The sequence below is a fragment of the Photinus pyralis genome, unplaced genomic scaffold, assembly GCF_008802855.1.
Source record: "Photinus pyralis isolate 1611_PpyrPB1 unplaced genomic scaffold, Ppyr1.3 Ppyr1.4_LG9, whole genome shotgun sequence".
Taxonomy (NCBI): domain Eukaryota; kingdom Metazoa; phylum Arthropoda; class Insecta; order Coleoptera; family Lampyridae; genus Photinus; species Photinus pyralis.
In genome coordinates this window covers 20,570,663-20,595,657 of record NW_022170878.1, presented here as the reverse complement: position 1 = coordinate 20,595,657, position 24,995 = coordinate 20,570,663, and the positions used below count along the sequence as shown (strand labels likewise).

Genomic DNA, 24,995 nt, shown 5'->3' with positions numbered 1-24,995 from the left:
AACTTTTTTTTACGCCTTTACGGCCGCTTTCAAAGCGTTATAACGTTGAAAAGTTTATCTGCGCGTTCGCCATTTTTGCAATCAACGGCGATATAACGGCCTTATCAACCGCCACTTTAATAAATTAGAAACTATTTTTCGAGTTATTAGATTATCGCGATAAAATTCCGCGTCGGTATTTTTTTACAGTGGAAAAACCGGGGGTATTAATCAACTTAGAAAATAGGACGACGCGAGCGTTTAAAGAGGAAAGTTTGTCACCGCACGGAACTACATTAAGCAAATTTTCCTTTTCAAAAATACAAGATAGCAAAAGATTTACTTATTCTGGAGATGTATGCGCGATTGAAATGGAAAAGTTCCCTGTCGTAATATCGGAAAAGTTTATTGTCTCTTTATACTCCTGATATTTCCATCAAAAACTTTGGCCGTTATTGCTAGCACAATAATGCATTTTTCCGCAGGATAAGTAGGAAAAATAGCTTTATCGACGTTGTACCACGCGCATTCATTAAGCTGTAACTTGATATTTTTCCCGTATAAATTATCCATGATTAAATTACTGTTAGTAACTTTATCTGGGGTAAACATCTAATTTAAGTTAGCGAACAATATTCAATTTCGTATTATGAAAATCGTTTCGGCTCGATGAACCGATTTTATATTTCTTGTTTGCACTTTGGTTATTGGTTTGTCATAAACATAACCGCTCTCCCGTTATTGTTACGGTCAACCTTATTAAAAACTTTGATTAAGTTTCTTTGAAATATTCTTCTTTTATTTATTCTTCTTATTCGTGCATTACTGTTTACCTTTTTTATTGCCGTGATCGTGATTACCGTGTCAGTTACATAATTGATCAAAGCGGAATTCACGATAAAAAAAATTGCAGACGTAATGCGCCCCTCCTATAAACTCCCTACAAATGGTCATGGTCATGCACCACACTAAGTTTGACTCTGTTACTCTCGTTAAAAGTATGCGAAAATTTCAACAAATTGTGATGGTGATGGTGCGTGTAACCGCTCGCGAAATGAATCCGAAAATAAAATTCCCACACGCACATGTTACATGCCAGCTCTGGGAAAGTCCATCTGCCGAAGAAATACCTTACAATCCTCTCTTCGCGTATTCGAAAATACACACCTCTATCGCAAATGTATGAGTTATTATGCTTTCTATTTCCTGACACACTCTCGTTCACGTTCGCTATGAAGCGGTACATGTGTAAATTTTCCTGGACAAAAAACAAATTCGAAAAAAAAATAATTTTTTAAATCTAAAGCTAAATTTGGATGTATCCTAAGCATAAGGTGAAGATATATCTTTAGCGAGCTAATCTTAGCATGGAATGTGAGATAAGGTGTAGAATTAAGGCTGCGAGGAGGTGACAAAATTGAGCAACAGTGGAGCACCTGAAGGTCTAAATAGATGTTTTGAAAGATAAAAATCATGGAAGGGCTTGAAAAAGATAAAGAAATTAAAAAATATGAAGAATGGGAAGATCCCATAGATTTTTAGGGACCTGATGAACCTAGAGATTTAGGGTGTGAAAGACTTCACAAAGTAAAAAAATCTTTTGTACCTGAATCAAATTTTGAAAATTTGAAGAAATGTAAAGTTCCAGAATCTGGAGGGTTACAAGAACTGGAAGTAACGTAAGCATCCAAGGAATTTACTAATTTGTTAGAGATGATGGACCTTGAGCAATCGGAATAAATCTAAAGGATCATGACTTGGGAGGACCTGATGGTTCAGAGCTATCAGAAGAGTCAATGCCATCTTAAGAAGAAGGAAAATTAAATATTTTCCGGGCATAGTCCGCATTTATCGATTTTTAACTCGATTTATTTTAGGGGCAGTATCACACAGAAACCACCCCTCGCGCTGCTGGAACTCATCAATGCGCATCTTTTGATCTTCTCTCCTGAGCCAAAGCACCAAAACACATTAGACCAACTACTTTATGGTTTTTTAAACGGGCACTCCATTTTCCTTCCCTCGCCATTTTCTTCAAATTTGTCTTCCCTCCTAGGTATTCCATTTTAACTGAATATTTGAGTAAGGAGACCACTCTAATAGAAGTTTTCGCAAAATCACGACGTATCGATCCATTATGGCCCATTAATAACTAATTACCTTCGGAGTACACCTGATGTGAAGGGAGTAAATAATAGATGCTGATTTATACCATAAAACCCATTCGCGTTGAAGTTATTTCCCTGAAGAATTTTAATGTTGTAGAAAATTACGTTTAATCCACCCATTTTCCCGGCGCTGTTTGTAATAAAAGCAATAAGAATTAATTAATATTCCATTTTTTTTGCTCCTCTCCTACCACCCCTTTCTCTCGCTGTTTCCTTTATGGCACAGAAGAAGGGCACCTTAATTAAATTAATGGGGTTGACGTAAGCTCTCCATCACGACGAATGTAATGAAAAATACCCTCTCGAATGCATTATTATTTAGATATATCCTTCTCGTTTGGTAATCTCAATTTTTTTGGTATCGATTGGGGTTAAATTGATTTCTAAGGGATGCTATCCTTATTACAAGACAATTTGCGTGCTAACTGTTCTTCGTAACGAGGAAGGGGGCGGACGAAGGGCGGGAAGCATTAAATTTATAATACGCGGGCACATTTTAATAAGAAATCCTATTAAGCTCGAAGAACAAAATGTAGTTCTTTTGTAACTCGCTCGATTGATACTTTAGATGCTAATTAAAAGATGCTTCTTAACTTTATACCCGCCACTCTGGGTAAGGGATTAATTTAAAACCACTATACTACAGAATTTAATTAATTACGCTACCTAATTTTACAAAAATCCCTTAAATCATCTACTAACGAGCGAGCTTATTTGTCGACGAGTTTCCGATTTCTTCGTAAATTATTTCTGCCATTACAAGTTTCGCATTATGTAACGGCCGTGTTTCCTTCGTAAACCCCAACTCAAATTAAATAACAAGAATAAGACAACAAGTATAAATTGTGCACAACTTTTGTGCAGATAAAGCGCATTTTTTAAACCGTAATAGCTTAGTACATGATTGCCTTATAAGGTGGTAACATGTTATCGATGTTTACTTTCTTGGTAGATGGAGCCTCTTTACACATAAATATTTAAAGACCACCTGGCATACTTTCAAAGTCCTCCGAGACTCTATTCTGCAGATACTTGCACTGAGAGCGTTGGCATCACCAAAAGATATATCTCGTCCTGACGTCCCAATCGCTCTTTGTAAGTACGCTCTTCCGACAATCCGTTCTGGAAACATAAGGGAGTATATCCGCTCACGATAAGGGGTTGAGGAGGAGGACTATCGTTGGTGGAAATTAATTTCTTCCGTTGAAACCTTTCAATAGAGTACCATGAAGGATAGAAGCATTTCCATTCCCCCCTCCCCAACCGCCTCTTTTGATAAGGGGTTGGAATGAGGCGCGGTAGTTGGTACAAAACGGTTCCTTCCGTTGAGACCTTTCATTAGAATGCCTTGAAGGGTAGAACGTGTGTCGACTCCCCCCCCCCCCCCCTTACAGTTTTACTTGGCACAACTAAAGGCATACGTATGCAAAATCTGCGACCAATTTGTTGTCGTATGTAAAAGTTATGCACGTTTTACTTTTAGAAACAGCACCTTAGGAAATAATTCATGGGGGGGGGGGGGGGGCTGAAGACATCGAAATTTGATTTCCGTCTGGCACGCCTTAAAGGTATGTATGCTACTTATTGCAAAAAATTCCAAGACTCTAGGACCATTCCTCTAGAAGTAGTTCAAAACGGCAAAAGTAGGTGCGGACGGACGGACGGACGAACAAAACGCAAACAATGGCACATTTTTTTTTATTCTTTAAAAAATGCGCTAAATAACCCTTAAATTTCTACAGTACAACAATATTATACTTAACAAGCGCGGTTTCATGATACTACCTTTGGGAGAAGTGTCAAATACTTCTTAGAAAATGATAATTTCGATGACTTTCCCTTAAAAATGATCATAAGGGTAGTTTCAGGTATAACCATTCTGGTAAAAAATGTACCAACGGGGATCTCCCTTCAGAAATGGCGAAGAAAAGACATCATACATGTATGGGGAGTAGAAGTTCTCTCCCGACACTTGAAAACTCTCTTCCTTTCCTGGGTGGTATTTCGTAAGCCCTCCCTTTTGTCCATAAAAAAACAATGGGAAGTGCCGCTGTAAATGTTTCGGTTGAGAATGGAACGCCGGTCTGGGGGTATGGAATTAACACCCTTCAGCAGAAAAAGGTGATGTAGTTCTCCTTCAGAATGGGGTACAACGTACAATAAAATAACTCAAAAAAGGACACTCAAACTTCAATCTTCAATCCTACAGACTTTTCGGTGAAGTTTTCCTTCCGAATCTCAAAACCCTTTCACTTTTTTCCCAGAGGATATTCCACATCCTCAAACCCCCACGTACTACGTTGTTAAGTACTGCACTACTATCATGATCTTTTACTCACAAAAAAATAATTCGGTGGTTTTCACTCGAAAAGAATGGGAAGTGAAGGCTGTAAATGTTTTGGAAAAAAAAATCTAGCACCTGAGGGCCTGGGGAGTATGGAATACTCCTAAGCCAAGAAGGTGCGGTAGCCTTCCTTCCGAAATTATGTGAGGAAGCCGTCGCTCGTACAGGTATACAATAAGATATATCCTCCAGGGAAGGACACTTCAATGATTTCCTTCAGGCACATCAGTAAAGTTCTTCCTATAATCTGCAAATATTGTTTCGCTTTCCCGGAGATACCGCGACCGAATCCGATCATTTACCTTTCCCTCTTAGGAAAACTGTGAACGTTGTTTTAGCATTTAGCACTAGCAGGCCGCCGTAATACCTTAAGTTGCCTCCTAACTTGGCGCTCCAGTCCGTTCGACCGTCCGTCTGCTCCGCCGACACAATACCCAGGTTGCCGCCGACTGCGCTGCTTTTGTCCGCTCACAAATTTATATATTTTTATTGTAAATTAAATTAGAATCAGAAGCCACGCGGAATCCTCCAAGGAAGGATATTGGTACAATTATAACTCCTTAAATTAACTGTAATATTATTTAAAGAATCATACTAAAAACGATCAACACTAATGAAAGAGGCATTTTACAAATCCTGAGGCTAAACAGCGAATCTACGCTTCCAACGTAGGAATAAAATTCTAACACCGAGGACATTTAAAGATCAGGATAGAAATAGACATTTTGAAGATTCAGAGATTAAATCTAGCCACCCTCCAAGGAACGGGGGGGGGGGGGAGCATCTACAATTATCCTTACAATCAATACAATTGTTAAAGCTAATAACGTTTCAGAAAAAAAATCACGATGAATGCAACGGCACAATCTGGATTTTCTACGCGATACAATTTCATCCGCATCGATAAGCAAGCTGACAATGTAACGAAACTCCTGTCAATAAGCGTTTAAACTCATCCATCAACAATGGCTCCAAACATGTTGAACAAACAAGATTCGAGTGCGTAATGCTCCAATGTTCAATTTAATCTTTCATTTATACGGCGCTGCCGGTTGACGAGTTTTCCCCAATTACCGTGGCATGTATAGATACTTCGGAACGTTCCGCGCGTCCATTCCCGTTTCGACTGTTTTATTCTGTTTCGGGGGAAGCTTTGAACTCCCCCCGAAAATTGTTTATTCTCGCCAGGCCCAACTTGTAAATTGGAGCGTGCTTTCAGTTTCGAACTTTTCTCATTTCGCTCTTAAAGTATTTAGATTATACCATTTCGTTCACTATTTACACAATTACTGTGGGATTTATGTTCATTTATGGATCCACAATCTGTATTGCATTGTTGTTGGTTTGATATGGCCTTAGGCTTCTACTGTTTTTGTACCTACAGCCAGTGAACGAAACACGAGACTAACGATATCTGAAAAAAATTAAATAATGAAGTGTTTCCACGAGATTGCAGCTTGGATGCGCACACCTCCGAAATTTTCCGAGATGATCATGGTCAGGTACCAATCTTCATCTCTAAAAACAAAAGTAGCAAATTTACAAATGAAAGCTAGTGTATTAATACAAGTAATCATCCCACCATTGGTTCATTCCTAACCCAAGGATCAGATATCGCGCTCATTACAAAAAGGAGTAAGCATGTGTGATGAGCTGTAAGACGCTACCAGGCCTTGTTTAGCCGAAAATTTCAATTCACTTATTGATACGTCATCTTGTCGCCGACTTTCTGATTTTCCAAATCAACCGCGCGAGTAACGCGAATCCGGCAAATCCGATCCGTTGTCGTTTTTAATTACAATCGGCGAACCGAAGGTAATGTTCCTGTCGTACTCATTCCCGTAATTCGTTATCTCTACACGGTACAATTTTCTTCTTTGTTAAATTGTCGACCCAGCCAGGTTTTTCAGTGTATTTTTTTTGCGCTTGAGTGAAACGGGTTTCGCTTAATGCGTGTATATTTTCACGTGCCTAAAAGCTAAAAGCTTGTCATTACAACATGAATGATTAATGAAGCCAGAAGCTCAATAGCTTAATAGAACGAGGAAGAAAGAAAATGGATAACCCCCCCTTCGAAAGCTTCCTTCCCCAACCCATTCTTCCGTCCTCTTCAGAAAGGAGACAATACCTTACTCGGAGCTCAGCAAAGTGATCCATGTTGCTCTCCCCACCTAATTGGGCTCTTGTGAATCGCTAAGTGAATTTGTGTGAGAAAAGCAAAACCCGCTCATCTGCGACGCGACGCTACTTCCGTATTTCAATGAGAAATGAGATCAACAGCGTCGTGGTCGTTTTTTGGTGTTACATTTTCACGTTTGTTCGTTGATCGGTATTTAATTATTCAAAATTCAAAAATTTGGGCGTCTGGTTAGCCCCGCCCCCACTTTTTGAATTTTTACAATAAATGTTTATTGTAATCGTTTGTTGGTCGTTTGTTATTTAATTATTCAAAAATTCAAAGTTGCAATATTTTGTTTTTTGTTAGTTGTAATCGTTTGTTGATCGTTTGTTGGTGTTTTTTGATATTCTTTACCGTTTGTTGGTTGATAGCATCTTCAGAATAAATTTTGTAAGTTTTGGGCGTGAAGTTAGCCCCCGTAATTCACGTTTATTGTTTGATCATTATTTAATTCAAAAATTCAGAAATTTGATGTCCATGTCGATGTAACGTGAACAGTGCGAGGGAGCTATGGACCGTTACAAATCAGGGCGAGGCGAGGGGAGTCGAGCGTATGTCTCGTCAAAACCAAGAACTGTTTCCAAAATTATAAAATCCTATGTGCAATTATGTGCGGATCTGAATTCAACAAGTTGAATCGAAATTTTCAAAAAAAAGTAAGTTTGTATAGGTGGTGTGTCCAAAAAACAAAAATATTCCTCAGAAATTAAAAAAAAATCAATTTGTTCAATATCATTTACTTTCCTCACCAAAACTGAAACTGAGAATTGTCTTTGTTGAATAGTGAACGGTGCGAGGCGAAGTCGAGGTATGGACCGTTACAAATTACAGTGAGGCGAGGCCGCCGGAGCCGAGCGTATGCCTCATCAAAACCAAAAAGTGTTATCAAAATTAAAAAATCTTATGTGCAGAACTGAATTCAACAAGTTGAATAGAAATTAAAAAAAAATCAGTTTGTATAGGTGATGTTTCCAAAAAACAATAATATTCCTTAGAAATTCAAAAAAAATCAATCTGCTCAATATCATTTTCTGAAACTGAGAAATTTTCTATGTTGAACAGTGAACAGTGCGAGGCGAAGCCGAGCTATGGACCGTTACAAATCAGAGCGATGCGAGGCGGCGCAGCGGCCGTAGTCGAGCATACATCTCATCAAAACCAAAAGGTGTTATCAAAATTAAAAAATCTTATGTGCAATTATGTGCAGATCTGAATTCAACAAGTTGAATCGAAATTTTCAGAGAAAGTCACTTTGTAGGTGATGTTTCCAAAAAACAAAAGTATTCCTCACAAATTCAAAAAAATTATCAATTCAGTCTGCTCAATATCATTTTCTTACCGCACCGAACCTGAAACTGAGAAATTGTCTTTGTTGAACAGTGAACAGCGCGAGGCGAAGCCGAGCTGCTATGAACCGTTATAAATGTTAGGGAGGCGAGGCGGCGATCCTGACGGAGTTAGACGTATGGCTTATCGGAATCGTTAAAATTTCTACAGTACTATTTTACCAACACATTAAGCCGAAACTAACAAGTTGTATGCGTTCTATAGTTCGTTACAAATAAAACAATTTTAACACCATAATAATATTACATTAATTTAGTTACACATTTTTATACAGTATAAATATCAAATGATTAAGTAATTTGTGTAAAATCGAGACAGAGCCGTCGTATGGAATCCATGGCATAAAACGAAACGAGATTATACACGCATGCGCAGTAGACAGCTCTCTTACTTGTGGAGCAATTTCATCGTTTGTTCTATGGTAGGTTCCTCTAACGAGAGCATACAAATGAATGTAATTTTTTAACTAGTAACCCAATCTTGGAACTGCTGAAATTATGGATTCTGCAGGCCACATTCTATAAGAAAATTTTTTTCCGGGTCGATCTGAGACAATTTTTTCTCGGGGCTCAAAAAAAGCCAGTGTATTACCTTCCTTTTTTACCAAAAATCGACTTCACCAAAATTTCTTGGGAAAACACTTTTTCTTATTAACCCTAATTTACAGGTCTGGGGTGAATCGCACCCCACAGCCACTTTCAATGTCCATAAATTTTATTATGGGAGATTATGCATGGAAGCACGGCGCGCAGGTGGCGACAATTAGAGTGGGGTTCGTTCCACCCCACGCCCGTAAAGTTTTAGTGGCCAGTAAACTAGGGTTAAGTCTAAAAACGGGAGAATAAATTTGATAGTAAAGACATAAACAAATATCTTTGTTTTGCCTAGTTTTTATATTTTAATCTGAAATAAGTTCTAATATACATAATAACGAGGTGAATATGAAAAAAAATGAAGCTAATATCACTGACTGGATGATATTAGGAGTTAAATTAAATTTGCTTGGTAGTCAAATGTTTTTACTTATTCTCCAGTTTTTGGACTTAAAATGAATTGTTTGAATATAATTTTCGTTTTGCACGAGATAGATAATAATTGCCTTTTTTTGCATGGCCACAGCGCTATTATGTAAATTACATATAACTTACTCGTTTTTAAGACTAGAATATAAAAACCAAGAAAACCAATATGTTTCGAAAACTATCAGAGATAGGTATAGGACATTTTTATCAAAAGTTGAAGATTTTTGGAAGAGCTAAAAGATGACAGAAAAATATACAGGGTGTTCCATTTAAAAAACGTGAGATTTTTTAATATGAAGTCTTGCAACTTTAGACCTACCAAAAAAACACCTTGTAAGCTATTTTTTTTAATGTTTCATAGTAGATGTATTTATTTGACTTTTACTTTACCCAGGATAAAAGATGTAGAACCTGTAATCAATATTTAAGTAATAATTTTTATAATATATTGACGCTTGCAAATGCCCACTTTTTCTTAGAAATCAAATTATCTTTAAAACTACTAATTTTTCGGACATTAACCATATAATAAAAAAGTCGTACAGTTACACGTAGAATTAAAAATGCATTCAAATACAGGGGGTTCCATTTAAAAGATGCACAATTTTGGCACCCTACTTTGTGAGCGCACCGTGTATAATTCCAAATATTTTAAAATGTAGAGAATATTCAACCATATAATAATACAAAAGCACTCTATCGAAAAATCTTATCTTCAAGGCATTAAGTTACTCCGCACAATCGTTAACTCACCCTGTACAACACAAAAGTGAGTCTATTTACATATCATCGAGCGAACTTTGTCGTGTAGTGAAAACTAGTGGACGGCGCATTTATGTTCAATTGAAACGGTTACCACGGTTACCACGTAGAGATTGGGCTTTAATCTGCAAAATGCGGATATATTTAGACCAGTAAGCGGATTAAAAAAACAAGTTTATCAATCAACACTGTGCACACGGAGCCTTATTAGATCGATAGTAAACGGCAACCGGCAAAAGGCTAAAGACAATTAATTCGTGCATTTGTTGGCCCTAAGAAATTTGGGTAATTTTGGAAGCTTTCACACTGCGGAACGATCATGGTAATAATTTTATTATTCCAGTAAATAAATCAAAGTTCGACAAATAAATTGCGAGAAACCGGAAGCACGGTTTGTTCCGGATTCAAATTCGTCAACCATCTTTCAACGAGTAACCAAATTTTTACCTCGTTCGATTTTTAATTTTCCAAATCGCCTTGGGGTCATTGATAAAATGTAAGTTATTTTGAATTTCTTGCATTGTGTGTGCAACCATAGGTGTCGATTTTTTCGGATGTTGTATAAAAGATTTATGTTTAGAGACATTCCTGAAGAGTTCGACCTGCAGGAATTTATCCTGATTGTGTATTTTTTATGAATGTTCGGTAGATCCAAACCAAAGATTTTGCTAGTTTTTTTCTCATTAATTGTAAAGTTTTATTTGCATTTCAGTAATACCATTCATTTGTGTGGGTTAAATTTTATTTAGCAACCAGAGGCGCGTAAATTAATTTTGATTAGACCAGGTGTTTGATTAATTACAGATATCAAAAAAATCTTATTATCATTCATTAAAATCACGATATAGGAATTTAAACTTTATTTTGTATTATAATTACATGAAATACATCAATACTTTAAATAACAAAAAAATTTAAAGGAAACTTGAGATGGAATTTCCAACAAGTCAATTTATATGAGTGATCAAACCAGATAATAAGGTTTTAATTTCCAGATTGTAAGTGGGGATAAAGAACCAACTTTCTGCAAGGTAATAGTCTTTGAAAATTTATTCATTACTGAGCTAGCCGTGGTATTAACTATTTCATTGCAAAAAACTAATTGTTACAGTAAAATCTTTACCAGTACCGCAGAGAATATTTACATTCTACAAGGCGGACCAGTCCAACTTATCAAGGCCATAACCGATCTTCGGAGTGCAATGAATTTGAAGTTGCCACTTTAAATGCTGTCGTCTCTGAAAAGGCAAAGAGATCTACATTAGAAATTCTAATAGGAAATTTAAAAAAATAGGGAAAATTAAAAAAATTCAAAGTGCAATAAATACTCACGTAAGAGAATTAATTGCGCTGGATAGGTACTCTGGGTAGTTTCCAGTGCAGAACCAAGGGACTCGCACAAGTGACGCAGAAACAGAAAGTCAAAATTGGTGAGTGACCACAGCTACTGTTTTGTAGTTTGTAGTTTGTATACTAGCAATTCCAACCAAAATGCTAGGATAGAAGCGCTGCAGCCGATGCCAAAAATGACGAAGAAAACGTACAGCTCATCCAATCCCAATTGTTCAATGTCACTCAAATCTACCATCACTGATTTAGCATACGCTTGGTATCCCATAAGGGTGTTCTTTTCGTTGATTTGGTATATCCCGGACTCCATCAAACGTACGATGACTTCGTCAATTGTACGTGTGAAGTAATGCCCCTGTCTCATTTGGATGACATGCTCTTCATCCCTTATGAGCATCGGGTCATAGATACTGTAAACGTATGATCGCATTTGATACTGTAAGATGTAGAGATCTAATTCCGGAGTCAATGCGACGCACTCACCTCCCACCAGGGCGCGTTCTGTTGGGTATGGTTTCCTGAGCGGGAAAAAAATTATTTTGCGCTTAATTTTTGAATACCTAGTGTTCCCAGATGGTTCGGCCACAAGTACAGGACGGTAACCTTCAACTGCACAAATCGGCATTTTTGAGTTTACCAAATCCTCTGGAGTTTTGATTGTCTCTTCTGATCTAGGAACTGATAGTAAGGTAAAAATATTTGCGGTAAGGGCAGTTTGCATATGGATGCAATAAAAAATGTAGATCATTAAAAAGCATTTTACTACTTTTTTCTTTGGTATTCTAGTAATGCCTAAGCCGAAAAGGAGCGACATCATACTACTGAAGGCTTCAATAAAGTTTGACGCAGCATATCTTCCATCGTAATCTACAAGACAAACCCACCAAGCTGTAATTGCAGACAACAACGAAACAACGAATAGGATCCAAGCTTCCCAATTGAAAATATACTTCAGCCTTTGCGCGATAGGTAGAACTTCCGCCCTAGGAGGCACAAAGAGGTTCCTGCACGTGTGCACCGGTAAACTCTGATCGGCGTACTGTGAAAGGTCCCTTTCGACAATAGTTGTGACCAATTCAGCTTGATTTACGATATCAGAGAAATTTTCGTAAACCGCTCTAAAGCGTAGGCCCAAGTATTCGACAAGAGCTTTAATTACAACGATGTAAGTGTGACAAAACATAGCTCTGCAATGGAATAGAGCATCTTTAAAACTCTTTTCCTGAAGAACCGCCAAATACAGACGACATCTACGCACGTTGGGTGGTTGCCTTTCCAAAAGTATGGTCACACTGGTCGCCTCACAACTTTCAGACTCGATTACACTCACCCTATTCTCGCAGTGGTTATCAGTGGGATTGGACGTGTAAAAATCTACGGATGTATCTGTGTATATGGCCACAATTGCACGCACAATGTCGTAGCTCCACAGCTCCAAAAAAAGTGACGTTAGATTTGCCGGTGGTAGCACGAAGATATACTTCCCCCTCGCTGAAATGCTTCGATTCCAAATCGCGCTCGAATTAAGCCAGCACAAGGTTTTCGACAAGGAGTGCTCGTTATCCGCTTGAATGGCCCAGTTCGTGCCGATCTGGACGTTATGCACGGGCTCAAGTGGATTGATCACAATTAACGGATTCCTCACTGCACTGGTCACACGGTCATTTCCAGAGCGGTCAGGGATAACGTAAATTGTTTCAAGGCCACCAAAGACGTGTTGGGATAAACGCGAAATGCAGGACCCGATTGCGACCCCATTCGCTAAGGCTGCACCTAGAAACATCACTATAATACACACACGCATTATAACGTTCCCGGGGGATGAACAAAGTTATACTGGAGAACGTAGTATCGTCCCCTGAAAACCTACACTCTAAATTGTACTGTTTTGTTCCATATCGAAGGGGGTTCCTGCTCTGTAATTTTCAGACAGCTGTAGATAATTTATGCTGGTCGCACGAAATATGAGCGTAGATGTTTCGGTATGTGTACCCACGAAATAGCAGGTTAACTGTCAAGTGTATGTAATTCTCTGTAAGTATAAAGAAAACTGAAAAAAAATTGATTTATGATGATAATGGGGAAAGAGGTAAAATTGTTTATTTTCGCCAGGAAGATACGTGTTCTCGGTTTTGAATCCACAATTTGTATGGTAAAACTTTGCACGGTTTCTGGTTTGATACTGATAGTTTTTCACCTTAGCCTTTTACTGTTTTTGTACCTCGTAGCCAGTGCAAGAAACACGAAATTAACGAAATGGAATTAAATAAAGTAATTTTCACACAAGATTGCAGCTTGTATGCGCACAACACCAATATGTTCTGGAAATGATCATGGTCAGGCAGCTCTAAAATCAAACAAGCTGGCGATCCGGTTCCGGTTGATCCACCGATTTGAACTGCGACAGATAATTATGTCAGTTTGATGCGCCTCTGATTTTTTGGAATATTCTAAGAAAATTCCTTAAAAACTAAGAACCATCCTGAACTTTCTTGAAAATTCCTAAACCACTTTTCCAAAAATACTTGGAAAGATATTTCTAAAAAAATTATTAAGTATTTCGTTAGTTGATTTTTTTCTTTACCATATGCCGAAGAAGAGTTTTTAAGAACTAAAAGTCTTCAAAAGATTTATTTATTTATTCAACGTTATTCTTAAAACAGAAAATTAGTATTGCAATTCAAAGAGGGAATGCAAGTTGCATTATGGGAACTTTCAACAATTCTTTCAGGCTAGAAGAAATTTTTTATTTACTTTAAATATTGTTATTGAAATTATTTGTGAAATGCGTTTTAAATTAAATTTTCAGTAATTTATTGAAGATAACTAAATTGAATAGTTTGTAGAAAGTATTTAAAACTAGCTATCAACAGATTTCTCGAAGATTCCTGAATTGGTTTTCATGAAAGAGCTTTCATTGAAGTTCTGGAGGTTTCTTAACACGTTTTCAAGAAAAACTTAAAAAGAAGCTTCTACTAAAATTCTCGCCGATTTTAATTAAATGATTTTTTAACAGTTTTTCAAGAAACGCATGGAAATCGGTTTTCACTATCATCCTCGAGGATTCTATAGGTTATTATCTATAGGTTTCTTAAAAATTCTTAAACCGGTTTTAAAGAAAGATAAACACAAAGACCCATTCACACATTTATTGAAGATTCCAACACATTTTTTTTTTTTAAATCCTACAATCATTGCTGGATTTTTCATAAAATGATATTTTTGAATGTTAAAAAATTTATTAAGCACTACATATCGACATACTTCTTGTACATACCTCAACAGGTTTTCCAAAATTGCTTGGAAAGAGACTACTCCAAAATTCTTAACGATTTTTCATTACGTGATTTTTTCTGTGCAATATGAAAAGTTCTTAAGAACCAAAAATTATCCACCGATTTCTTGAAGATTTATAAAGTGGTCTTTAGGAAAGACTTGGAAAGACGTTTTTAGAAATATTCTCGATGATTTGTAAATTAAATGGGTTTTTAAGAATATTCAAAGAAAATTCCTTGGGATTATCAACCATTTACACATTTCCTCAAAATTCCTAAATAGACTTTCAAGAAATACTTGGGAAAAGGTTTTTACTAAATTTCTCGAGGATTTTTCAAGTGATTTTTCAACAGGTTTTCAAGAAAAACCCTTGAAAGCTGTTTTTGCAAAAATTCTTTAGGATTTTTTAATTAAATTAAATTCTATGAAACTTCCCAAGTATTTTTCATTAACTGATTTTCAAGATCTTGGAAAAAGGTTTTAAAAAAATTCTCTGACTTTAATTAAATGATTCTTTTAAAATATTCAAAAAAAAAAACTAGTAACCATCAAGTACGTTCCTGAAGATTCCTAAGCAGGTTTTCAAGAAAGACTTGAAAAGAGGTATCTACTAAACATTCTCGAAGATTTTTCATTAAATGGCCATTTAACAGGTTTTCAAAAAAGCCGAAAAAAGATTTTTGCAAAAATTCTTGACGCTTTGTCATTACTGATTTAGATTTGGAATATTTCCAATAAAATTTTTTAAAAACTAAGAATCACGAACAGATTTCTTGAAATTTCCTAAACAGATCTTCAATTAAGGCTTAAAGTGAAGTTCCTACTAAAATTTTGGGAGGGTAAAATTGATATTTCAACAAATTTTCAAGCAACAAGTGGAAAGAGGTTTTTACAAACATTCAAAAGACTCTCAAGGACTTTTTTGTTAAATGAATTTGTTTAAATATTCGAAGAAAATTCCTTAAAAACTAAGAACAACCCACAAATTTCCGGAAGGTTCCTAAGCAAAATCCAAAAATTAAAGAATACTTGTAAGGATTCTTAAAGATTTTTTGTTTAATGATTTTTCCTCCGAAAGATAGATAAAAGTCCTTAAGACATAAAAATAATTATTCGATTTCTTGAATATTTCTGAACAGGTTTTCAAAAAAGTCCTTGCAAAGAACTGTTTACAAAATTCTCTACGTTTTTATTATTAAATTTAAATCTATTAAACTTCTCAAGGATTTTTCATTAAGTGATTTTTAGCAGGTTCTCAAGAAAGAACAATTTTTTACAAATACTATTGTTAAGGATTGTGTAATTAAAGAATATTTGAAGAAAATTCGTTAAAAACTAAGACCTGTCCAAAAATTTTTTGAAGATTTCTAAACAGGTTTTCTAGAAAATCTTGGAAATGGGTTTTTACAAAATTCCAGATTTTTTAAATAACTTGAAGAGGTTTAAACAGGTTTTTTACTTGGAAAGAGGCTTCCACAAAAGATTTTTTACTAAATGGATTTTTCTGTGCAATATTCTGAAGAAACATCCTTAATAACTAAAAATTATTAACCGATTTCTTGAAGATCCCTGATTTTCAAGGAAGACTTTGAAAGAGGTTTCTATTAAAATTGTCAAGGATTTTTCATCAAGAGGTTTTATTTTTAAGACCTGGACGATATTTTACCAAATATTGTCGAGGATTGTTTAATGAAATGATTTTTCTTTAATATTCGAAGAAAATTCCTTAAAAACTAAGAACCATCCACAAATTTCCTCAAAACTGCTACAGCCTTTCACGAAAAACTTGGAAAAATGTTGCTACTAAAATTCTCGAGGAGGTATCGTTAAGCGAAGGTTTTCAAAAACGACCGTTGAAAAAAGTTTTGACAAAAATTCTCTAGGATTTTTTAATTTAATAAATTTCTATTAATATTCAAGAATTTTCCTCTAGGTGAGTTTTTAGCAGGTTTTTAAGAAAACGTTGGAAAGAAGTTTCTATAAAAATTCCAGGTTTCTCATAAGATATTTTAAGAAATTGCATAATACAGATTTCTTGAAGAGGTCTACACAGGTTTTCCAAAAATACTTGGAAAGAGGCTTCTACAAAAGGTTTTTCACTAGTCGAATGTTTCCGAAGAAACTAAAAATCATCGACCGATTTCACGAAGATTCCTAAATTGGTTTTCAAGAAATATTATACTTGGAAAAAACTTTCTACTAAAATTCTGGTGGTTTCATTAAGTGATTTTTTCCAAGTTTTTTTGAAGGACCTTGTTTATAAAAATTCTCTAGGATTTTTTAATTAAATTAAATTTTATTGAAATTCACAAGGAATTTTTCAACAAAGACTTGAAACGAGATTTTTAAAAATTATTAGAGGTGTTTGCAGATATTATTGTTAAAATTGTAATTAAATGAATTTTTTGGAATATTCGAAGAATAATAAAATAAATAAATAAAATACCATTCGCAAATCTCATCGGGCTGAGACGGGTGTTGGAGGTGGGGACGTAAGCAGCAGATAGGGCTGCAGAGGCGCGAGCTAGGCGTACTGGGCACATAAGGACGCTCATTTTGGTACCACACACGAGGGGGTAGGAAGCTCTTGTGTGGTAAAGAATAGACATTTTTAGATACAACTGATGGCCAATAAGGATTCTATAAAGTCTCGATAAAGCTGAACAGACTCCCCTCGATAATTTTTGAAAGCTTTGTAGCGTACCCATGAAACCAGATTGGCGTTTAAGTCATTCAGAAATTCATACAAGCTCATAGGGGTTCTCATACCCCTAAACACACTAAAACGTAGAATTAAAAAAATGAAGCTAGAGGGGAAAAGGGCTTTTAAGGTAAATAAACGCCCTTTAGACAAGCATTAGAGGTGGTTGGAAACCCTTTAGTCTTTAGAGATCCCATGAAACACTTATAACACCTATAAGAGATTCCAAAGGCTCAAATTTTAGTCCTTTGAAATGTAAAATAAAATCTGGCTTAGCCCTTCAAAAAGTTCGTAGCATTGGCGATTTTTGACATATAAATTAGCTACTTGTAAGGGCTCGTAAATACTTGCAAACTCGCTTTTGAAGGTTATTTAATGGTTGAAGGTCTCACCATACCTTCAAATAGCCATCTCTATCGAATTTTATACCAGCAGCTTTAAACTTTTGCTCCCATTAAATTGAAAAGCTAACGAAATCTCGAAGAAAGGATTTCGTGAATAGGCTTATCGGTAACCTCAAGACTGCCAGGGCGCTAATTTAAATTTAACACGACCGCGCGAGTACTCCTCGCTTTCGTAATTAGTGCGCAGCGGCTCGTGTACTTTAAGTCGATTGTATGCAAATCAGTTTACGCAAAAACCATCATTAACAGATTCACAACTTTAAACGGACAGGAATAACTACTTTTTCTGAAAGCCGTTCCGCGCGCACTTTCAGTTTGACGTTTACAAATGCGCGGGCGAATCCCGATAATGGCGTAATCAAAATGCGGTTCGCGATTTGCATGGATGCGTCCGATTGATACATGTGCTGATTTGATGTGCGCTTAATGAGAATTTTTAAATATTGCGATCGGAATCGCGGTAAACAAAATGGACGTGGTGCGAAATTATAAAATAAAATTACACAGGGTACCTACTATTTTCAATACGCAATGGATCGCTATGAAATTGTCCCCCTAAAACCATACTCTGATGTAACTAACTTGTACGATTATACAAATACTCTGATGTAATCAACTTGTACGGGCGCCTTACAACCACTTTCATTTCTTATTGAACTAATTTATAAGCATAGCATTAACAAGATTATTTTTGAGAATCAAGTACTGGGATACTATCTGTTGATTACATCCATTTTCCAAATTAACCCACCAATATATTTCCCTTTTATTACTGATTTATTAATATATGTCGTTTACGATTCGGTTCGTCGCTTGTACAAAATCTGCAAGCTCGACACTACCGCTTGGAAGATGTCCAGCTCATCCCGCTTCTTTCGCCGTTGCCAATTTATCCCTCCTCATAAATATCTTAAGTGGGCGAAATGTAAAACCTTACGTCGCGTAATGGGAACCAACAACTTTGTTTAATTAATCGAAGCAGCGGATTTTTACGCGTGGATTTCTGCGAGAGACGCGAAAAGTATGTATAGTAAAAGTAACAAAAGGATCATCCGGGATAATCCCGCCAACACCATTGAAGTTCATTCCACGGTGACGTAGGGATTCGAATCGTCAATTCGGTTACGTCTTTCAAAGTTTGCAAAGGTTAGGAAAACGTGTTTCTCTACAGTATAAACTTACCCAAAACTGTGAGTTGAATTTGTTTGCCGGTAACGACAAATCCAAGAGCATCCTCCGCTTCGCACTGCCAACGTCCGTCGTCCTCAAGCCGTACATTATCAATCAACAGATTCCCACTGCTATCCACCAGAAACCTATGTCCACTAACACGTTTATTATTAATATTGTCCTTAAGTATCGTCTGTACAATCTGGCCGTCTTTCAGCCAAATGCTCGTGCTGAAATTAATATTGACGGCGCATTCGAGCGTTAACTTCACGTGCTGTTCGGCGTATATCTGAATAAACCCCTGGTCGTGAACACTGGGGCTGTTTTCATAGCTAAAGTTCGTACGACTGTCAGCTCGGATTGAACGATGATGTGTATTTCCGGAGTGCGGATGACGGGTGTGCGTTTTTGTTTCCGCTTGACCTAGAACAAAACATTGCGTTACTTTTGGCATTACGCGACGCTTATGATTTATTGCCGAATTTAAACTCGCGTAATGGTGGAAATTTTTTTCCCGAGTTTTCGCCGAGAAATTTCTGCAATTCCCGTTTCCGCGTATACGGACTATTTCTAGATAATTTTGGAGGGCTAAAGAGGAAAGTGGGCAATTGCAGGAATTGCTAACAGTGTTTAAATTCTCTCGAACAATATTAGAGAAATTTGGCGCATGACGGTGAAAATTGGGGGGTTTATTAAGTTGTAAATAATTAAAATTACTCGGTTATTGTCTGTTTTGCGAGATATTATGAATGCCTTTCCTGCTTGGAACGCTTCCAAGGTAGTTTACTGAAAAACGCCAACAGTTGTTAGTCACACTCTTACGTAGACTGCCGTTCGTTGCCAAAAGGCTCGAAGGCGATTGGAAAAAATTACGCGTGAGGAAGGATAGTAACCATAAATCTTTCCTAAATACTGTAACAGATTTATTGCTTAAAATGTGCGTGCAGATTATAATTTTAATGAATAGAACGACCACAGGAAAATCTGTACGGCTAGGCGATGACATTCCTCGCCATAGGTCGTTTACATCAAACCGTGCCATCCGCGGTTTTACTTTGTCCATCGAAATGGGTCCACAGCCCACAGGGTAAGTTTTCTCCGTTTCAGCCAGATGAGGTCTTAATTTTCAGTTCGCCCAGCATCTATGCATCCAGAAAAGAGCACATCGGCGAGGTCTTTTTCTATACGCAAGAGAATAATTTAATTTAGTCTGGTTAACGATCATTAACGACATATACTTACCTCCAATTTAGTTTTTGTTCGCCTTTTTTGCGGGTATGTAAATTTAGCAGACGGAAACATCCTTTTTACCATTAAAAGAAAGATAAACACTATATCTTCGCCTGAACCTACTTCCTCTTGCTACCAGGAGAAAATAACTGATGAGGATGTGTTTTCTTATGCTCAAACACCTTATTCACGCTTATTATTCCTAAGCCCAAAGGAAAAATGTTCGGTTAAACATTAACCTTCGTATCAGGAGAACATGACGTGCAAAAAATGTTCTTGCCTCACGAAGTATCTGTTTCAAAAATGTACTGTACATTTTTTCTGGGAACGTGAGGACATAATAAAGGGGAAGGTTCTTTGCTGTGTCCAAGACACTTCACAACTTTTTCCATCAGGAGGACATAACGTTCAGAAAGATTTGTAGACACAGAGACTCTGCTTGACACGTTTTCTAATTTCTTCTGGTTATTACAAGTACGTACTACACGAGGATAACTTTCTGTGTACTTAGAAAAACACCTTACTGCCGGTTAAAGACGTTTAACCAGGGCGAGGAGTTGCTCCTGCATTTAATACACGGAGTATTCATTTAAATTTTCTCTTGCTATCGGGAAAGAAAAGGAGTCAATGACCATTTTCTAACTCTTCTAACTTATGTTAGAACGGCAGGGGCCAAGGGTTTCAAAAGTACCCAAAAAGTGGCACTTGATATCCTATAACACTAAGTACTCTTATGATTATGATGGTATTCTGGAAAAAGTCATGAGTGCTGGAACTGTCGTGTATCCTATCCCCCAAACCCACCGGTAGCGCCATCATTCACAAACCAGTCGTTCGAGAAGGGCTTTAGGTCCTCTACTTTTTTGTGGCTCCGTCTCCTTACCACAGAGAACGTAGAACAGGAAGACTGGGAGGGAGGGTATGGAATACTCCCCAGCAAAAAAGATCCGATGATTACTATATGCACATCAGTACCCACTTATGGTGGTGTTCTGGAAATAGCAATGGAGGTGTCGTGTATATTGGGGGGTGTTTAGGATTCAGAACTGCCATGACAGTTGCCGGGGAAGGATTACGAGATTATGAGGGGGGGGGAGGTATCGCAAACCCCTCAGACCCCCCGAAGTATTTATTTATTTTTTTATTTGTTTGTTTGTTTGTTTATTTATTTATTTATGTATTTATTTATTTACTATCTCTCTTGTCCTGGACCTTCAAGAGACGTTGAACCAGGGGATCTGGGGGTATGGCAAATACCCCAGCAACGAAAGGGTCGAACAAAGCTGGGCAAAATACTTTCAAAAAGTAATTGAATACTAAATAGTAAATACTTTACACAAATCAAAGGTATTTGAATACTAAATACTTTTACGTCCATCAGCACAAGCGAATACTAGATACAGATACATTGAAAAGTATTCAAATACTTAAAAAAATAAGTACTCAAATACTTTAGAATGTATTCGAATACTTTCAAAACTATTCGAGTACTGTCAAAAGTATTCTAATACTATCAAAGGTATTCGAATACTATAAAAAGTATTCAAATACTTATCACTCAAATACATTAAAAATTTAAAATAGTATACAAGATAAAAGGCTTAATACTACTTAAAAAATCAAGTTATACTTTGTATAGGGTTACCTTTTTTTATATTTCTAGTGTTATATACAAATTTAAGGGGAGTAAAAGCGTATTATTATTATTATTATATTAATATATAGGAGGTACCTACCAGGACCTTTCTTATACCAGTTATATCCTTAAGAATACGTGTACCAGTTTTCAAAGCGATAGTACGTCGTGCAAATTACATGTACGCCTTTCTGAAATTAATCCTAGCGATTTTGGTACAGATCCATTTTGGACCATCCGTTTGTCTGTGTGCATGATATTTTGTATCGGATTTTTATATTTGATTTTGTGACAATGGAAACTTTCCCTAAACATTTCTAAATTGTTCTAAAATATTTGAATAACTTAAAAGTACTGCCTTTTTTTGAGGCCGGAAAAAAAATTGTCTGAGATCGACCGGCAAAAAACATTTTCCTATAGAATTTGGCCCGTAGAATCCATAATTTCAAAGAGTTCCAAGATTGGGCTACTAGTTCAAAAGTTACAGCCCTTTGAATTTTTTTTCGAAATTGGTTTCTAGTCTATAACTTTTGATTGAGAAGTCTGATCGAAAAAGTACGAATTGTTTTGAATTCTACGCACCAAAATTAATACGAAAAAGTGTTTTCCCGAGAAATTTTGGTGCAGTCGATTTTTGGTAAAAAAGGAAGGTTATACACTGCCTTTTTTTGAGCCCCGAAAAAAAAATTGTCTCAGATCGACTCGGAAAAAAAATTTTCTTATAGAATGTGGCCTGTAGAATCCATAATTTCAAACAGTTCCAAGATTGGGCTACTAGTTCAAAAGTTACAGCCCATTGAATTTTCTTTCGAAATTGGTTTCTAGTCTATAACTTTTGATTGAGAAGTCTGATCGAAAAAGTACGAATTGTTTTGGATTCTACGCACCACAATTAATAAGAAAAAGTGTTTTCCCGAGAAATTTTGGTGCAGTCGATTTTTGGTAAAAAAGGAAGGTTATACACTGCCTTTTTTTTGCCCCGAAAAAAAAAATGTCTCAGATCGACCGGGAAAAAACATTTTCTTATAGAATGTGGCCTGTAGAATCCATAATTTCAAACAGTTCCAAGATTGGGCTACTAGTTCAAAAGTTACAGCCCTTTGAATTTTTTTTTCGAAATTGGTTTCTAGTCTATAACTTTTTATTGAGAAGTCTGATCGAAAAAGTACGAATTGTTTTGGATTCTACGCTCCAAAATTAATAAGAAAAAGTGTTTTCCCGAGAAATTTTGGTGTAGTCGATTTTTGGTAAAAAAGGAAGGTTATACACTGCCTTTTTTTGAGGCTCGAAAAAAAATTGTCTCAGATCGACCCGGAAAAAAATTTTCTTATAGAATGTGGCCTGTAGAATCCATAATTTCAAACAGTTCCAAGATTAGGCTACTAGTTCAAAAGTTACAGCCCTTTGAATTTTCTTTCGAAATTGGTTTCCAGTCTATAACTTTTGATTGAGAAGTCTGATCGAAAAAGTACGAATTGTTTTGGATTCTACGCACCAAAATTAATAAGAAAAAGTTTTTTCCCGAGAAATTTTGGTGCAGTCGATTTTTGGTAAAAAAGGAAGGTTATACACTGCCTTTTTTTGAGCCCCGAAAAAAAATTGTCTCAGATCGACCCGAAAAAAAAATTTCTTAAAGAATGTGGCCTGTAGAATCCATAATTTCAAACAGTTCCAAGATTGGGCCACTAGTTCAAAAGTTACAGCCCTTTGAATTTTCTTTCGAAATTGGTTTCTAGTCTATAACTTTTGATTGAGAGGTCTGATCGAAAAAGTACGAATTGTTTTGGATTCTACTGACCAAAATTAATGAGAAAAATGAATTAAGGCAATTGTATGTAAAGTTGGTGTATTTAATAAAATGTATATAGGGTGTTTATTCATTTTTCCTGGCATCCTCATCCATATTTCTTAGCCCAAGCTCATCACACCCACACCGGTACCGGCAATTTTTGAACTTTCAATCGAATTTAGAGGAGAAAATGGCAACCGTGAGGGGGAATGTGTTGATAGCACTGTTACTTAAGATGATCAAAGAATACCATCTCCTCAACCACTCGATAAGTAAAGTGTACCATGGATATAGCAACCCCCAGACTGTTAACTCGAGTTATCGAGAAACGACACGCCTAAGTTCTATCTAAACCTCGTCCGTTGATAAAGTGCCTCTTACGACATGCGATGTTATTCTTTCTGGTCGCGAGTAAATGTTGTACGAACCTAAACTCATTAATGTTTGCAATGATGATAAAAGTTGCTAGCGTATGTCCAGAGAGGCACATTAGCAGTTAAAGGTCGAAAAACAATACAGAGAGATATGTACCCCACCATTTTCATTTATCACAATTTTGTAATATCTAGACTTCCATTAACAAATCTATACTGTTATTATTTATTGGTCGTTAAAATAACAGTTGATGGTGATTTGGTTTTAAATTGTAAGTACCTGCATATGTGTGTCCGTTTATGTATAGTGTTTTTGGAATTATAATATTAGACCATTGCGAATCAGTAAGGTGAACTTCATAACTTTTTCCTTACATCAAAACAGTGTACCCATGTTTTACAATCACGAATTTAAAAATTGAGCAATTAACTACGTCTAAAGAAATAAAAAGGACGAGACGCGTCTGGGTTTTGCTCAGATTTGCAGTTTAGGAACAAGAAGTGGGTGGTGCATTTTTACAGGTGATTTTTTTGACTTGAGGTACCTAGCATTGTTCTTTTCCGACCCTACACGGGTAAATATGTAGGTGACAAAAGCACAAAACCATGATGTTAAGCGGTTGGCAACGGATCTACGAGTAGTTCCTGTTAACGTATTGGGTGCAAAATTCAAAAAGCTTGCACTTGTGCAACCTCTTTGAAGATTTGCAATGAATTTGCACTCTCCCTCCCACCTACGCTCACTACTAAGCAAAAGAGAACGATCATCACAATTATTTAATGCTCTTAAAGTAATGCATTTTTCAGATGGACCTGCTGCTGACTTTGTTAATTCTACTGGCGGCCCTATTTTTATACTTAGTATATTCTGTAAACGAAAAGTACAAGTATTGGGAGAGAAGGGGCGTTCCATTTATCAAACCAACGCTCTTCTTCGGTAGCTTATTATCCTTCATGTTTGACAAAGACAACTTGCGAAAGTTTTTAAGAAACGCTAGTCAAACCTTTCCAGGACCTTACTATGGATTCTACGTATTAACCCATCCGATCCTAGTGATAACAGATTTGGAGATTATAAAACGGGTTATGATCAAAGATTTTGCGGCATTTCCCAACAAACTTTTCATGTGGGACAAGCAATTGGATCCAGTTCTTGGTGACTCGCTGTTTGCCGTACGTGATGACGAATGGAGATCGCTCAGAGCCAAACTCAGTGGAATATTTTCCTCTGCGAAGCTGAAGGATATGGTCACAAGGATGCAGA

At 36.5% G+C, this 24,995-nt stretch overlaps 2 protein-coding genes across 2 annotated transcripts in view; both read right to left on the bottom strand.

The window, feature by feature from the left end:
- LOC116180062 (sialic acid-binding Ig-like lectin 14) overlaps positions 1-19,156 on the bottom strand; it is a 95,910-nt gene extending 76,754 nt beyond the window's left edge. The window contains exon 1 of the mRNA XM_031499891.1: positions 18,715-19,156. Within this exon, the coding sequence (XP_031355751.1) occupies positions 18,715-19,156 (442 nt within the window). The remainder of the gene's footprint in view (positions 1-18,714) is intronic.
- LOC116181346 lies at positions 11,499-12,337 on the bottom strand. The gene is made up of 2 exons (XM_031501677.1): positions 11,635-12,337; positions 11,499-11,587 (listed from the first exon to the last, which is right to left on the bottom strand). The coding sequence occupies exons 1-2, from the start codon at positions 12,332-12,334 to the stop codon at positions 11,553-11,555; spliced, it is 735 nt and encodes a 244-aa protein (XP_031357537.1). The 5' UTR covers positions 12,335-12,337; the 3' UTR covers positions 11,499-11,552.
- Positions 19,157-24,995: the final 5,839 nt, after the last annotated feature.